We start from the raw sequence: 14817 nt of genomic DNA, 5'->3' as shown, positions 1-14817 counted from the left end.
ACCTACGGGAAGATTCCAGCACCCATGGCCATTTGTTTGTCGGATCTTCTGTTGGACTGGTGGACAAGAAGGTATCACACAGGCCTGTCTGCAAGGACTGCAGAAAGACTACGATTTGCCGTTCGAACGGCCACCGATGACCGTGACAGTAAGAGCCTACCTTGTCCTCCTGTTACTCAGCATCTGGTTACTTACGTGCCATAACTGGTTTCTAGTTTACAGTTTGCTTGCTTCCACACGGGTACCCCTTCAAAACAGATTTCCTTCTGATCATGTTTGCAAGATTGTATGAAGTCAACAGCAGCAAGAGTAACATTACTAAACACAACTGCAAAGTAAGCCAGAAAAAGGTTTTGTTTTATTAGGAATGGTACATTTAAACACACACAAGACTTTCGGATTAATTTACATAATTTCAAAAAATGTATCCCTTCTTTAATGATACAGAAGTTAAAAAAAAAACTAATTTCAATTTATAAGAACAAACAGTATTTGAGTATTTGCAGTGGAAATTTCTATTAATCAAAACAACTGTGCATTCAGGAGATTTAAAGAAATTACTCTCTCTCTTCTTTAACATGATTCACTTTTCCTGTCACAACTGACTACACATTTCCTGGGATATTTTGCTGCTGTCATTACTAAAATAACCTTCCTTTCCATCGAGACTATTGCCAGTCACACACACGCTATTCAGTATCATACTTTCGGGTATGAAAGCTATGTCACTTTTATAAACATCAAAAACATGGACATGCATATTGACATTTCTGTGCAGTTTTATGGAGTCACCTGTCAAATAAGGCCTCTACATACAATACACACTAGTGAATTACTGGAGAGTTATTATAATGGATTCCCAATAATCCTGACACCTGGATGGTACATCTCATTTTAACAGGAAATTCCAGCCTTCATTACTGCTTAACATTGTATTGATTCACTATCCAAATGAGTAATATTCAACTAACCAATGTGTATTCCTGAAAGTCTGTTGCAAATTAGAGCGTATTATCAAGGTCATTTAAAGCTGGAACTTAAACAGCCTGTTAAGCCAAGCAATGGGGAAAAAAAGTGAACTCTAAATTCAGCTGGTCCATTCATTCTCACACAGAAAAGTAGCCACAGAACCTTAAGGGAATAAAATCTATACTTCCTGTTCTCGGACTTAATACCAAGGACAAAAGCTAACATAGATTTTGGAAGTCAAAGGCCTTAGAGGTGGAGGGGGAAGTGGGGGGCAAGAAAGGGAGAAAGCAGCGTATTGTCTCATCCCATTACCTCAGCATTATGTGTACATAATATATCTATGATAGAAATGTTTACTAATAGCAGGGAAAAAAATAAAAAAGACTTCCCACTCCAGACTTCACTGAAAGGAGACAGCTGACAGCCCCTCCTCACAGAGATGGCCTATTTGATGACAGGCACTTTGGCAATGTAAGAGGAGGTTACCCTTTCATCACGTTAACTCTTCCCCTCTCAGTTCTCATGTATAATTTGTCTCAAGTCTTCAAGAAACTTGAATCAAATTAAATGCATTAATATATCTCTAAAAGCAGGTTAGCTACGGCTATGAGCAGAGCTCGACCTAGAACGAGATTTTCTTTTAGAAGAAGAGGGAGATGGAGAAGAAGCTAGCAAGCTGGAACGGTGGCTTTTCTGGGAGTAACTCTTCTTAGGTGTACGACTGCGAGAACGAGACCGGGATCGAGATCGGGAACGGGATCGAGAGCGAGACCTGGACCGGGACCGTGATCTTGACCTGGACCGGCTGTCCGATCTGGACGATCCTGTAGACCTGGACCTGCTGCGAGATCTTGAGTAACTCCTTGATCGAGATCTGCTTCTAGAGAAACACAATTAAAAGCTGTAGTCTAACCTGCTACTAAGTTCAAAATACTCAGTCCACCTGAACATTTGAATGTGCTATGCACAGCATTCAGTTATTTCAGAGTGCTGCTAGACTCCTGTCGTGCTCCATCACAACAATGTCTTCTTAGGCCAAGTTTAGAAGGTCATTCTCTGCTAGCTTGGCAAAATATGAACTGCCTAATAAATGATGCCTTCCCCCGCCCCTGCCAGGAAGAGACAATTTTTTTACCCATTTATCAAGAAAAGCATAGAAATTAAAATTCACGCCTGTTGTATTTATACTCATTTATACGCCAATGTAAATTAGAGTTTTTCTCAAGATGCTAAAGAAGTCTCTAAAGGCATGGAACACCTGCACTCTTTAAGGCCTGAGAGTTTAATACCTTCTTTAGTGATGGGTCCTTTTCATGAAGAGAAATGCATTTATTTTTAATACAGAATGAAAGAGCTGCAGCTAACATGCTTTGTTAATGACTAAATGCAGAATAATGCAAACAAGCTAAGTGGGTTTTGTTTTATTCTCATGAAAAATTTGCATTCACAACTATTTGAGAGAAATTTCACAGGACTGTGAAGCAGCCTTCCATTAAATTAAAAGGCTTTTAATACCAAAATTCATTTTTTAAAAAAGTCCTTTCATTTAAATATCAAGTTTTATCTTTTAAAAAATAATCTCTTTACTCTCACCCAAGAGTGTTCTGTTTACCCTGTTTTCAGCAAGCCCTTATCTAAAGGATAGTCCTTGTCTAAATCTGTTTACAATGCTAGAAAGTGGTTCTGTGTAGTGACACTTAGCTTGAGGCCAAAGAATTAGATAATAAAACTTTGGCATCAATACTACCCAAATCCACGCCCTCAGCAGAATTTTATCAGGTCAGGTGACATACCTATGTCTTCTGTAATCTTCAGTCAGTTTAATTCTGCGTCCATTCAGCTCAGTGCCGTCCAGTTTTTCCAGTGCACTCTTCATATCACTGTAAGATGCAAATTCCACGACCCTGTATACCGTCAGGAAAAAAAGAAAAGGTTTCAGAGAAATGAAAAAGTAAGAACAAGTTTGGGCCTTTTTCAATCTCTTGATTCACAGCTTGATGTTTTATCTCCTGAAAGCAAATTTTTAACAGGAAAATATTACACACACTCTCCTAGCCATCCATACTTTATCTTAAACATTACCAGAACTCCAATCTGCAATGACATGGAGAAAATCCAGGAAGCTACTTAAACACGCTTCAGCTGAGGAAGTATCTTTCAGTCCTCCACTAAATTGCATTCCAAAGCCATCCAAGAAACAAAATAAACTTGCAGATTCTCCTGCCCTATTTAGATTTTTAACAGCAAACAGAAAAATCTTTTTTTTTTTTTGCTTTCCTCTCAAAAAAAAGTCTAAGTTTCACTTGCTTACAGTGGCTCTAGAACACTGTTTTGCCAGCACAGGCACTCTCTTCATACTTCCCTCTCTCCTGCTTTGTCATGCAGGACATCTGTAGTCTGCAGAATCAATAAAGGAGAGCAGGCGGTTAGGCATCCCCTGCCGAGATTGGTTATGTTCATTTCCCATGACTTTGACTGTCAAACCAGTGCAAAGCAGCCACAGAGAGGAGGTATTTTGCCTCAGGAGTCAGATCACAAATGACTATACATAAAAAACTGTAAGTTAAAAGACAGCAGAATTCAACTGTTGAAAGGTGTTCTTCTGTCCCTTTCTGCTTTGACATGGTTTTAAGGTAGAGAGTAGAGACTGAGTTCAATACCACTGCTGAACTACTTACTGACTGTTTGTTTGTGGGCTGGTTTTTTTAAACTGGAGAAATTTCAGCATCTAAGCCACACCACAGATTTATGCCTCGTTTCTTTTATATTACAAGGCTAATCTTGCCTTTAACAGTTTCTGTTATCATACGGATTTAGATACAAAATGAATTTACCCTTCATTCCTGTTGTTTCTGTGTGCATCCACATAGGTGACTTCCCCTGCCTTTCTCATGACATCTTTCAAGTCCTGCAGCAAAAGTTAACATTTTAGCCTTAAACGGGACACAAATGAGTCAGCTAGCAGTAACACCCCCTAAAACTGCTTAATGCTTTTGTATTTTTATATATAAACACATACCATTTAGAAAAGTTTCTGAAACCGCCTATGTAATAGCAGCTGCATATAGAAAGGATCTCTCATTTTTACTACAGTGAATTAAACAGCTTTTAATATTATCCTGCATCCCAAACCAGCTGTTATGAAAACACAATACAACGCTAAAATACCAACATATACACTGAAATCAGAACTATAACAGATGAAAAGCAACATATTAAATGCAAATTTTCATGACTAACACCCCAGTTAAATGACAATCCAATATATGTAGACAAATTCATTCTATATGCCCACCTCTCCCAACTTCACAGCAAAATTAAATGCAAAAAGGTGTAATTATTATATAATTAATGATTTTACAAGGGGAAAAAAATTTCTTCTATTTCACTTGAGTATCTGTCACACTACAGTGCCATATCAATAGATACCACCCTCATATTTAACTTAATAGAGGCTAAACACGCAGACACTATAAAATTACTTGTTCAGCAACAGGATAAAGTACAAATAACATAAAAGGTCACTAAAAAGCTAAACATTTGTATAAATTAAAGCAGTACTTTTACCAAACAGTATCTGGTATTTTATAATCCCAGACTACTTACCGCAACATGCCACAAGTGGCGGATGACATAAGAAGGTACCTTAAGCAAAGAGTTGCTTGTCCAAAACCTAGCTGGCCAAGAGGAATTCTCTTACATGAGAAAGGCAGAGTGATGGCTCATAGCAATATGCTTCACGGAGGTACCAGAGGCCCTGAAAGCACTGGACATAGTCTCCAGAAGTGGCTAAAGAACCCGAGGATGATCTGTGCTAGCCAATCGAGATCAAACCCAGGCAAACCAAGATCTAGATTGCCAAAAAACAGGAGTGTCATAGGAGCCAAAAGAAAAATTCAGTACAGGCCAAACCCTAGAATTTCAGTCACTAGAAAACCCCCAAATCTTTGACTCTTTTTCCTCCACACAAGAAAAATGAGGGTTAACCAAATCAAGGCCGTTAGAAGAGTTTCAGAATGCACTTGGTTAGAAGTATGCTTAAGAAGAGACTACCAAACAAAAAGCCAAGAAAAACTTTAGAACATTCGCTACAGAATATAAGAAGGCTTAGTGTTAGCTAATCTTTTAATTAAAACTCAATAGTTTTCTTTTAAAAACTAGTATTTGCAGACTACTAGGTATTTTCCTTGTTTCACATGTGCTTAACACACAGAAACCTTAATAAAAATGAGGAATGGGTCCTACAGCACCATTACAAGTAATACTTCAACCCAGTATGTTTATCCCAATATAGAGACAAAAAAAAATTTGTCTCTGCACAAGTCAATGAGAGCTTAACCAGACCAGGACTGGTAAGTCAAAAGGAAGTGAGAAAATGCCAATCTACGTAATTATTTTCAAACTCAGTAACTTTAGGCTTAAAATTGAGGCCCCCACAGACTTGCCACACTGTATGCTGAATCCTAAGGATCACCATCATGATGAAATAAAATTTGTACTAGTAATGTCAACATGATTTAGTTGCCAACATTGTTGCTCAGAAGGAGTAAGTGTGCATGTGTTATAAAAGCTCAGAGTATTTGCTATTATTAGGGGAGTGTTTTAAAGTTACCTGGTTTTACTTAACCAGTGGAACAGACAGATTTTATCCTAAATTTACTGTTCTGCTTCACCTTTACAGTACTCTGTTGTCCGTAGCAGCAAAGGAAAATAAGATGTAGGACAACAATAAACAGGAAAAACACAAATTAAAAATTGATGTAACACAGATCTACTTTTCCCACCCGCTTGAAAACTCACAGATACTGAAGAACTAATGAGTGTGGTTGGAAAGTTGTGAACATGCAGAAATGTATGTTTGCTAAAATAAGGAGAATTCTGACAGTTTGCCTACTACTTAGACATCAGATTATCTATTAATAATATAGTCAACAATTTGAGGAAAATTACCTGGACACACATTTGATTTGTAGTTGTTTTGTTTTTGGTTTCTGGGGTTTGCTGGGTTTGGAATATTTTAAAAAACCAACACAGTGTATTTTAAATCATGGGGATTTGCACACATAGATGAAATTATGCATGTAAGTTTTAAAGCAAGATTTCATATCGATCGTGCTTGCTAGAAGCTCAGGGATTAGAAAGGAAGAAAAATGCCACTACTGTTAATGTATTAGCTATTTTAATCTACTGTGTAAGTGGTACAGTTAAAAGAAGTTAAAGCATGACAGTCAGTATCAAAGAAGTACAGCTTCAAAACTAAATGAGGCTTGCATATGGATGTCAGCTTCAAATGATTCTATTTAGGCAGGTATCAAGTAAAGTCTCTTAAAAGTAACTTACCATACATATATTTAAGAGAGTTATTAAAACATTTAATTAGAATCCTAAAGATTTACCAGTATGAAATTTGAATTGGGTGGGCATCAGTCTAAAATGCTAAGTACACATAAAGCCATTATAAATATTCACAAGTAAAAGAAAGTTACAGAAACCAGGTTTTTTCAAGTTATGAATTTAACACTAAACAGCATTATAGGTTTTATTCTCCTTAACACTGCAGTCTAGTTTACTTCTCTGGTCCCTACTGTTGTTTCCAAGCGCTGTGTTTAATAACAATCTCTTCTCGACAAAACTGCACAGTACGTACACCCAGAAGATATTTCGGTAACATCCATTTGCTCATCAGAGCAATTCAGAAGTTGTATTTTTAGTTATTCAGTAATTAACACAACTGTACCTTTTGAACCTATCATGCAGAAGATAAACCTAGTTAAATCATTTATCTGCACGGACTGCACCCAAGCTCTTACGCAACACGTCAGTGGAGCTCCAGGCAAGCCAAAGAGCCTCCTCACGCGGATTTAGCTGTAAGACCAAGGCTTTGAACACTCAATGTGTTCTACTGCATGTTTCAGTACACTAATTAAAGTAACTTTATTCAGAGAATATGAAGGTTAATGAACAAGGCTAAACTCCACTGTTCATTTACCTTTTGTAAATAGCATCTGTTGCTATGCTCTTAAAAAGCCAACTTTCTATAGACTGTATACTATGCAGAACACAACAAAAGCATTGATTATACAGGTATTCCATTAAAAGCAAGCTAAAAATTATCAAAGATATCAAAATTAGCAAGAGGTAAAAAAAAATACATGAAAGGTAGTAAGAAAGCTTCAAAAGACAATTATTGAAAGTTTGGGGTTTCTAAAAAATACCTACAGTATGCAAAATTTATACAGTAGCTTTCTTAAGATTCCCTTCATTAATGATGTATTGCCAGACTTCTCAATCATGTATCACATCACAAAAATACTTTGCAAAATGTAAGAAAACACCATACATTTAATTCAAAACAAAAGGCACGCACTTCCAGGTGTAACAATGCAAAAGGTTAACATAGTTTGAAGGGATGCTATGCTTCAACAGTTCAGAAACAATCTTCAGAAGTTTTATCAAGCGGTAAACACAAGCACGCATGAATCAGTTTGCCACTACAAAATCTAGTTATAGAACTATTTGCAGAGCTATGAAACAAAAGACTTAAGACTCTAAGTGTTTGACTGCTAGCTTTTAGCAAGCATTGAAGCTTTTTTGGTTATTTTTTATTCAGGTTAAATATTTATGATGGCTTTATTAAGAAATTAGGCTGATAGCAGTTTACTTACAGGATTGGAAAATAAAGTATAAAAAAAATAAGATAAGAAGTTAACTCACCTGCCAGCTGATACGTGATGAAAGATTTTCAACTATGATCCTGTGTTCAGTACGAACAGGAGGTCCATACCGGCTAAAAGAGTTCGGGGGGGGGGGGGGGGAAGAAAAAAGTTTCCACTGTAAGGAATTCAGAACTTAAGAAATCTGATGTTTTCTATAGTTTGCTGAGAGATTTAAGTATTTTCCTTGTTGCTGGATTGCAGATTTGATTCTCCCTAGACAAGGATATACTTAAGAGTCCACTACAAGAAGAGAGCTGCTACAAGGAGATTAAAAAGGATTTTCACAAAGAACTCCATACCAAGGCAGTCAATATAGCTACCATTTTTTCTAAATACACTGAAATAAGTGCCTAGTAGAATGAAAATAAAGTGAATTAGTTTAATTTTAGTATTTGACAGGCTTGGCTCACACATATGGTTTTGGAGGATATTCACGTAAAGGGAAATTTTAATTTTATTTTTTTTAGTCAGTAGGATAAATTTTACTTTATGCCAAGGAGATAGAAGGCACAATTTAAAAGCACTTTAGTTCATGCTTCTAAATGCCAAATCACTGTTAATATTTATAAATGCCACCATATCAAGTATTTTTCAGAGTAGAAATATTCTTATTTTAGTAAAATGAGAGCTAGAGAAGTGGTTGCCCTGAAATAACTGTGGCAGTTCCTGAATGAAAGCCAATGTTTTTCACTTAACCAAATATTAAAGACCCTCTTGAAAATGTGGCTTGAAAACGTTCATATAGAAAAAGAGTAAGACATCTGGAAAGAATACTGTCCTTGCAGCTAGTTTTTGTTCACAATCCCCATCATTCTGAATCCAAAGGGATCTGAGAACTAAGGAAAAAGGTATGCCAGCCTTCTGGTAAGTAATGCAGGATTCTAACAATGGCATTATGTATTACTACAAGAAAATTCAAGAATCAAGAACACTGACCTTGGAGAAAATTATTCTCATCTTCTCCTCCCATTGAAACATAATCCTAAATTGTGCGTATTGATTTGTACACTGAAGCACAGGCAATTTCATTTCAGTGCATACCTCAAAGTGTCCCAATTTTTTTCAGAACATCCAGATCTTCCAGGCATTTAAACAGAGGTCCCAGAGTCCCAAAACTGGCAGGCTGAGTCTCATTTTTCCATTATTGCAAACCGCAGTCTCTTCCTGTCTGGCATCGGCAGTCTGACGTCATGAACATGACTACAACGTCAGATGCCCACGACTTTCAATCACACTTCCTACTTTAAAAGTCCACTTTTAGCCTGGACCTCGGACCAATTATACCGCATCAAGGTTACTGCCACTAAAGAAAAAATAATCTAATTAGCATACTTGCATATGCAAATTAGATGTTCCAGACACTGGTTTGTAACTGGCAGCAATTCTGACTTTGAAACAAATGCAGAGGTTTGTGTCAGTTCAGTCTTTGTCTTTCTGGCAAACTCTGCTCTGCATAGGCCACAGCTATAAAGTTTCTACAAAGTAAATTATTCCATACATATTTACTTCACACAGGTAGATAGAAAATACAAGGACGTAATGTAATCACCAGAAGTGAACAGCTCCACAAATACTGTGTGTCCACTACAGGTATCCTAGAAAGGAGCTAATTTGTTTTTCAGATTCCACTCTATTTAGGATAGAGGCTTTCCTTCAGCAAGGCACCCGCTCGCTCAGCAAACTTGCTCAGTTGGTTTTTAAACACTTCTGCACATGCTAGTATCTTGTGCCCTAGCACTGTTTCTTAAACACAGATCCTTTCGTATGCTGTGCTGAAGTAAGCCTTTTGATAACCATACAACTGGAAATGTGAAAGCTTCGTCAGAGAGTAAATACCTTGAACTACTGCTCTGCAATAATTTCACTTAGCCTGTAAGCTCAGTTTAATGACAAAAGCCTCGGTATAGAAGCTCTGGCATTTTCCTTGCTTTAGTGTTAAAAGCAGCCTATCCAACTGCTGCATTACTACCTCGCATCATTTACACAACAGTAGGAAGCAAGACCAGTGTATTGCCTACAACATGGAGAGGGAGCGTATCATAATAGGTTTGCGAACCTCTGTGAGCCATTTAAACTGCTTTAAAATCCACACTCTTCTCAGCCAGAGGAGGTAAGTAATAGTAATGGACCTCCAAGGATCAAGAGCATAAACTTACTTTGTGAAGCTATATGAGGAAACAGAGCTGGATCCCTAACTCCACCCACAAGGAGAAAACAGTATTTCACCACAGTTATTCAGTTACTGTGTTTGTAGGAAACAGAGTTCAGACCACCTACCTAGATCCGCTCTGCGACTGGTAATAACTGAACCGTTGTGAGAATCTGCCCCTTCCTCGTCGGGCTCGAGCATGCTCAATTGTAACCCTTACGGTAGGAACAAAACAGAACAAATAAATGGAAAAATAAAACACAAACTTTAAGTATTTGACACTGACTTAAATCTTCCACAACTGGAAGCACATGTGCATGAACAAGAATTATCTTGCCCTTGCAATTTATAACACAGTCACTGGCATTTCTTAAAGAGCCAGAGCAGCAGTACTCTCTTGTCTCATTCACCTCCCTCAGAATTCCCTGAAAATAGTCGTGGGTCTGTAATTCAGATTGAAACAATTAAATTTGCTCAACCACAACCCAAGAGTAATCAGAGTGAAAAGGAGTACAAAAATAAGTAACAGCAACCTGATGGCCTAAACCCAGCTTCCACAATCAAAATAAAAATTACTGTAACATACAATGACTACAGTCCACATTGTTGCAAACAGAAGGCAACACTTCAAGTGAAAAGAGGCTACCATCAAATTATTTTCTGAAGTCAACAGACAAATAAATAACAAACCAGTAAGTTCAATTCAGTTTTGTTATTATTTCTAGTGACAAAACCTTGAATTAGCTTTGAAGGAGAAGTAAATGACAGCAGAGAAAGTGGTCAGCACCAAACCACCCCTCTTTGCCTTACATAAGACTGTAGCCAGGATCCCGATGAATCTCTTAAGATGAAGTTAGGGAAGGTGAATCCCACCAGAGAGCCACAAGACACAGGTATGAGAGCACAAGCTAATGTACTGCATGCAGATGCAAAGCATTTCTGCTGTTCTTAAGGGAAATTACGGTAAGGTGCTCACCTTTCATCACACAACTCTTTACCATTTAGTTCATAAATTGCATCATCAGCATCCCTGTGGTCTTCGAATTCCTAGAAAGAAAATAGGAATAAAAAAAATTATTTTCTCTCATGGATTCAAATGCTAAGAAATGTGTTTTCCTTTATAAATTTTACATTTCTGCAGCAAGTATCAGCCAGAAGCAGATTCCTAGTACACTTAAGACTGAAAAGACAAGATGTTTCCACCCATGTCCATTTCTCCTTCCTACATCCCACGAACTCCTTTTGCCTCCCTCAGTTGCCTCAGTGTAACTACTTGCAGGATCTTTAGAAAATAAATTAATAAATGACCTGGTTTACTACAGAAATATCTAAAATACTTTTTGGGAGAGAAGCAGGGGAATTACTTGAAGGCACACAGTTTAAAGCACAGACCCACGTATAAGGAAATCCTGTAAGACAGCACAAGCTGATCAACTGCAAACAAAAGCAGGAGAGCTGTGTACTCCCCAAATCCTCTTAGAGAGTTCTGGGGCCGATTCAATTCTTACTGAATTGGTAAAGAAAGAATAAACCAGAAAAAAGCCCTTCTGATTTTTTCTGAGCAAATTCAGCTCACCAGTCTAGCAACTGCGTAACGAAAGTAAGAAACTTCTAAGTCTCTCCTCAGTACTGGCCACCTGTGTGTCCAGGTCCGCTGTAATATGCAATACCATATGCTGTTGCAACAGAACCTGTGGCCTTGCTTTTGGCAGCAATACTGCTTTAGTCAGCCTGAGTAGTCTCTGCCCACTATCCAACCCGCTGGTTCTTGGCAAAGCCGTTTGTACAGCTCTGCAGGAAACTAGGTCAAGAAACCTATCCAGATGAAAAACAGCACACTTTGTGCAGCAGGTGGGGTGAAAAAGACAGTGTTATTTTTCAACTAGATCAGATTCCCAGGTAGGTTCGTTATGTGGCTGAACAACCATGGTAACACTGTGTGAGGCAAGGGGGAAAACGAAAAAAAATAGAACAGTGAGAACAAGCAGCTGAGTAGGGACTGCTTGAACCAACAGTGTAGATGGAGGAAAAAAAATTGTGGAACTGCAGCTTGAGAGCAATGAACAACAGAGAAGAAGCTTCTCAAGTTAAAGAAAGCATCTGCATAACTGTAAACAGCTTTTCAGAAGCAATACTGGCTTAAGCAGTCTTCTCCCTTCTACACTGAAATCTGTTTCACCACCAAGTGAAACATCACACATCCTTGCATGATGATGCAAAGATTATCTTGAGAAAATTCATATAGGCCCAGCATTTAACAGTACCAATAGTTAGCAGCTGCAACTCCCATGATTTCAGCTAGTTCTAACAAACTGAAGGCCTGCAAGTCTAGCTAGCTTTGCCATCTGAAGTTTTAAAACATTCTACACTGGAATCTACAAATTTAAAGCAAATATAATTAGTTTCAAACATCAAGCAATGATTTCAGTCCAGCACAATGAAACACTCTTTTAACACTACGACAACATTCAACCAAAAATCACTTGGTTTTCTAAGCGGTTTTATAAATACAGGTTTTAAATAACCAAAACCAAAGATGAACTGACAGCCCTTGACAAGTGAGGTGCCTCAAAGGATAATGCCATTCAATGCATTTATAAGTGATCTGTATGATATGAGCAAGCAAACCCTCAACAATTTTGTGGCTAACACCAAAATGGGACAAGAAATAGATACGCCAGAAGGAAAAAACACCACACACAGAGATCCTGATAGGCTGAAAGATGAGGCCAATAAGATTGCAAGTTTTATCAAAAGATAAACATGAGGTTCTGCACCTGGGACAGAACAATCCTAAACAACAGAACAGGCTGGGGTCTGAGTGGCTGGGCTGTAGCTCTGCTTAAAAAGGATGGAAATCCTTGTGGAGAGTCAGCTAAGCATGAGTCAGCAGTGTGGCCTTGCTGCAATGAAAGCAAACCATGTCGTGGGCTGCATTGGTAAGAGTACAGCCAGCAGCCCAAGGGATGTGATTATTCCACCCTGCTTGGTATTTTTTAGGCCACACCTGTAACACTGTGTCCAGCTTTGGTTCCTCTGGCTCAAGAAAGACACTGAAAAATTGGGGCGGGACAAGCAAAGGGCCACCAAAACACATCAAGAGGTTGGAGAGAGCCACGTTTGTTCAGCCTTAAGAAAAGGCAGCTCGAAGGTATCCAGTCAGGGTCTTCCAAAACCTAAAATACAGAGACGATGGAAGTGCTTTCCTCATGTGGGTGCACTGTGACAGGATGACAGGTAAAGGGGGGTAAAGTTTTGTTCAGATGTAAGGAAAAAATTCCTTATCATGAAATAATTATACTTTTTAGACAGAGTTATGGGACAATTATTCAAGCTTATTAGTAAGCTTCTGCCTAGGAAATGGAGAAGAGAGGAAGGAGGGTTGGCTGACTCATGTACAGGAGTTGAACAGACGTTGTTCCCGAATGAGTCAACAGCCCTGCCCAAGAAGAGAAAAGCAACACTTAGGGAAAGGTGATTGAGAAACAGCAGCAATTGGAAAGGCCACACTAAATAAACTCAGACTCGCTTCTAGATGGGCCATTTACCCCCAGACTTTACAAGACAGCTACTGACCTACTGGCAGTCTACAAGAAACAGCTCATCCTGCAGGGCAATCAGGAATCAGCATGTGTAGGAGTCAAGAAGTAATACTTGTATGAAACTGCAGTACGCAAAGCCTGGGGTTTTTTTTTTCTTTTCCCATAGCTTCACCCAAGGGATTGATCTTGGTAGAATGAATGGCATATAAGCCCACCACAGTGCGAGGGCAGTATCAACCCTTCCTGCTTTAAACTTAGTGCTGCAGAACAGCTAATTCTCAGTTCTCGGGAGATAATAGTTAAAGAATGGGCTGATCCTGAGTCAGCCTGGGAACCTGTAAAGCTGTAAGGATTTGGATGACAGTTTAGGAGCAGAAAGCTCCAGAAAGCAGTGGTAGGAAACTGAAACCCACTAAACTGTGTATTTCACTTTAATGGTCTGGCAGATGTGTATGCCCTGTGATTGTTACGTTCATGGTGAATATGCCTAACTTTAGCTGCACAGGAGTTAAAAGCTGTGCTGCTTAATCCCACTACAGGCACCTCTTACATCTGCTGTATTGGCCAACTAACTTTGCTTTTCTGCCAGGCCATTATTTAGAGATATGACCAAGCAGACTAGAAGTGAGAGATGAACATAAGTCCTTCTATATAAACTTTTCTTCAAATCAAGACTTTGTCAAGGTTCGTGATGCTGTAATCAGGATATTTATACTCCCTTCAGAAATAAGGGATAATATTTAAATCCATGGAAGACTGTGATCAGACAATGTATTTAATGTAGCTAGAATATTACCAAGATTTTGAGCAAAGCCTGGCCCAAATAAGGTAAATCGTAATCCCAACATCTAAAAAGCAGTCTGAAACGTACACAAATATTTTTCATTTCCCATTGTAACTATTATTCTCTTAAGCATCTTCCCTTTCTTGACATCAGCCTAGCAAGGCTAGTACCTGCAAGCAAGAAAAAGGAAAACAAGATATTACTTACCACAAATCCAAATCCATTTTTTAGATGGATTTCTCGTATGCGCCCATATCCTTTGAAGAATTTCTCCACATCCCGTTCTCGAGCACGTGAGCTTAAGTGTCCAACGAAGACACGGCAGCCACTCATCTTCAGATTGATGCTAAGAAGGAAAACAGCACTGTTTATCAGATTAACAAACCTAAAATAGGGTGACAAAGATCACTTTTACATCTCAGCAATCTTGGTTAAATAGGATTTGATTTTACTGTCCTCCAGGTATGTATGTTAAAAAACACAATCCTCTATAGCCAGAGAAGTGAGAAAATCCTGTCTCACTCACTTCAAGCAGAACCTACACAGATCCCAATTTTGTACTTTTTAGTCATATAACTTAAAGACTTCTTGTCTCTGAAATAATGTTTTTGTTTGCTATTAGACTAATAAGGCTTTTGTATCACAGAACATGAAAAA

General features: G+C 38.4%; 1 protein-coding gene across 2 annotated transcripts; it reads right to left on the bottom strand.

Moving 5' to 3' along the window:
- Positions 1 to 332: 332 nt before the first annotated feature.
- LOC104494565 (serine/arginine-rich splicing factor 5-like) lies at positions 333 to 14501 on the bottom strand. Of its 2 annotated transcripts, none has more exons than XM_010137419.1 (7): positions 14368 to 14501; positions 10811 to 10881; positions 9963 to 10049; positions 7684 to 7756; positions 3804 to 3877; positions 2763 to 2873; positions 333 to 1849 (listed from the first exon to the last, which is right to left on the bottom strand). In XM_010137419.1, exons 1-7 carry the CDS (start codon positions 14491 to 14493, stop codon positions 1564 to 1566), a joined length of 828 nt encoding a protein of 275 aa, XP_010135721.1. In that variant the 5' UTR covers positions 14494 to 14501; the 3' UTR covers positions 333 to 1563. The 2 variants fall into 2 exon arrangements, with proteins under 2 accessions (XP_010135721.1, XP_010135722.1); XM_010137420.1 differs by having other exon boundaries at positions 336 to 1819; positions 14368 to 14493.
- Positions 14502 to 14817: the final 316 nt, after the last annotated feature.

The sequence above is a fragment of the Buceros rhinoceros genome, unplaced genomic scaffold (assembly GCF_000710305.1).
Source record: "Buceros rhinoceros silvestris isolate BGI_N320 unplaced genomic scaffold, ASM71030v1 scaffold46335, whole genome shotgun sequence".
In the NCBI taxonomy this organism is placed as follows: Eukaryota; Metazoa; Chordata; class Aves; order Bucerotiformes; family Bucerotidae; genus Buceros; species Buceros rhinoceros.
Note: the sequence above shows the minus strand (reverse complement) of the source record. Positions and strands in the feature narration are given on the sequence as shown.

Coding starts and splice junctions, on each gene's coding strand:
- LOC104494565 (XM_010137419.1), bottom strand. CDS start 14,493: ATGAGTGGCTGCCGTGTCTTCGTTGGACACTTAAGCTCACGTGCTCGA. Junction 7,757..9,962: donor CAGTCGCAGAGCGGATCTAG/GTAGGTGGTCTG, acceptor GAACTCTTTTAG/CCGGTATGGACCTCCTGTTC. Junction 1,850..2,762: donor GAAGATTACAGAAGACATAG/GTATGTCACCTG, acceptor GTGTTTCTCTAG/AAGCAGATCTCGATCAAGGA.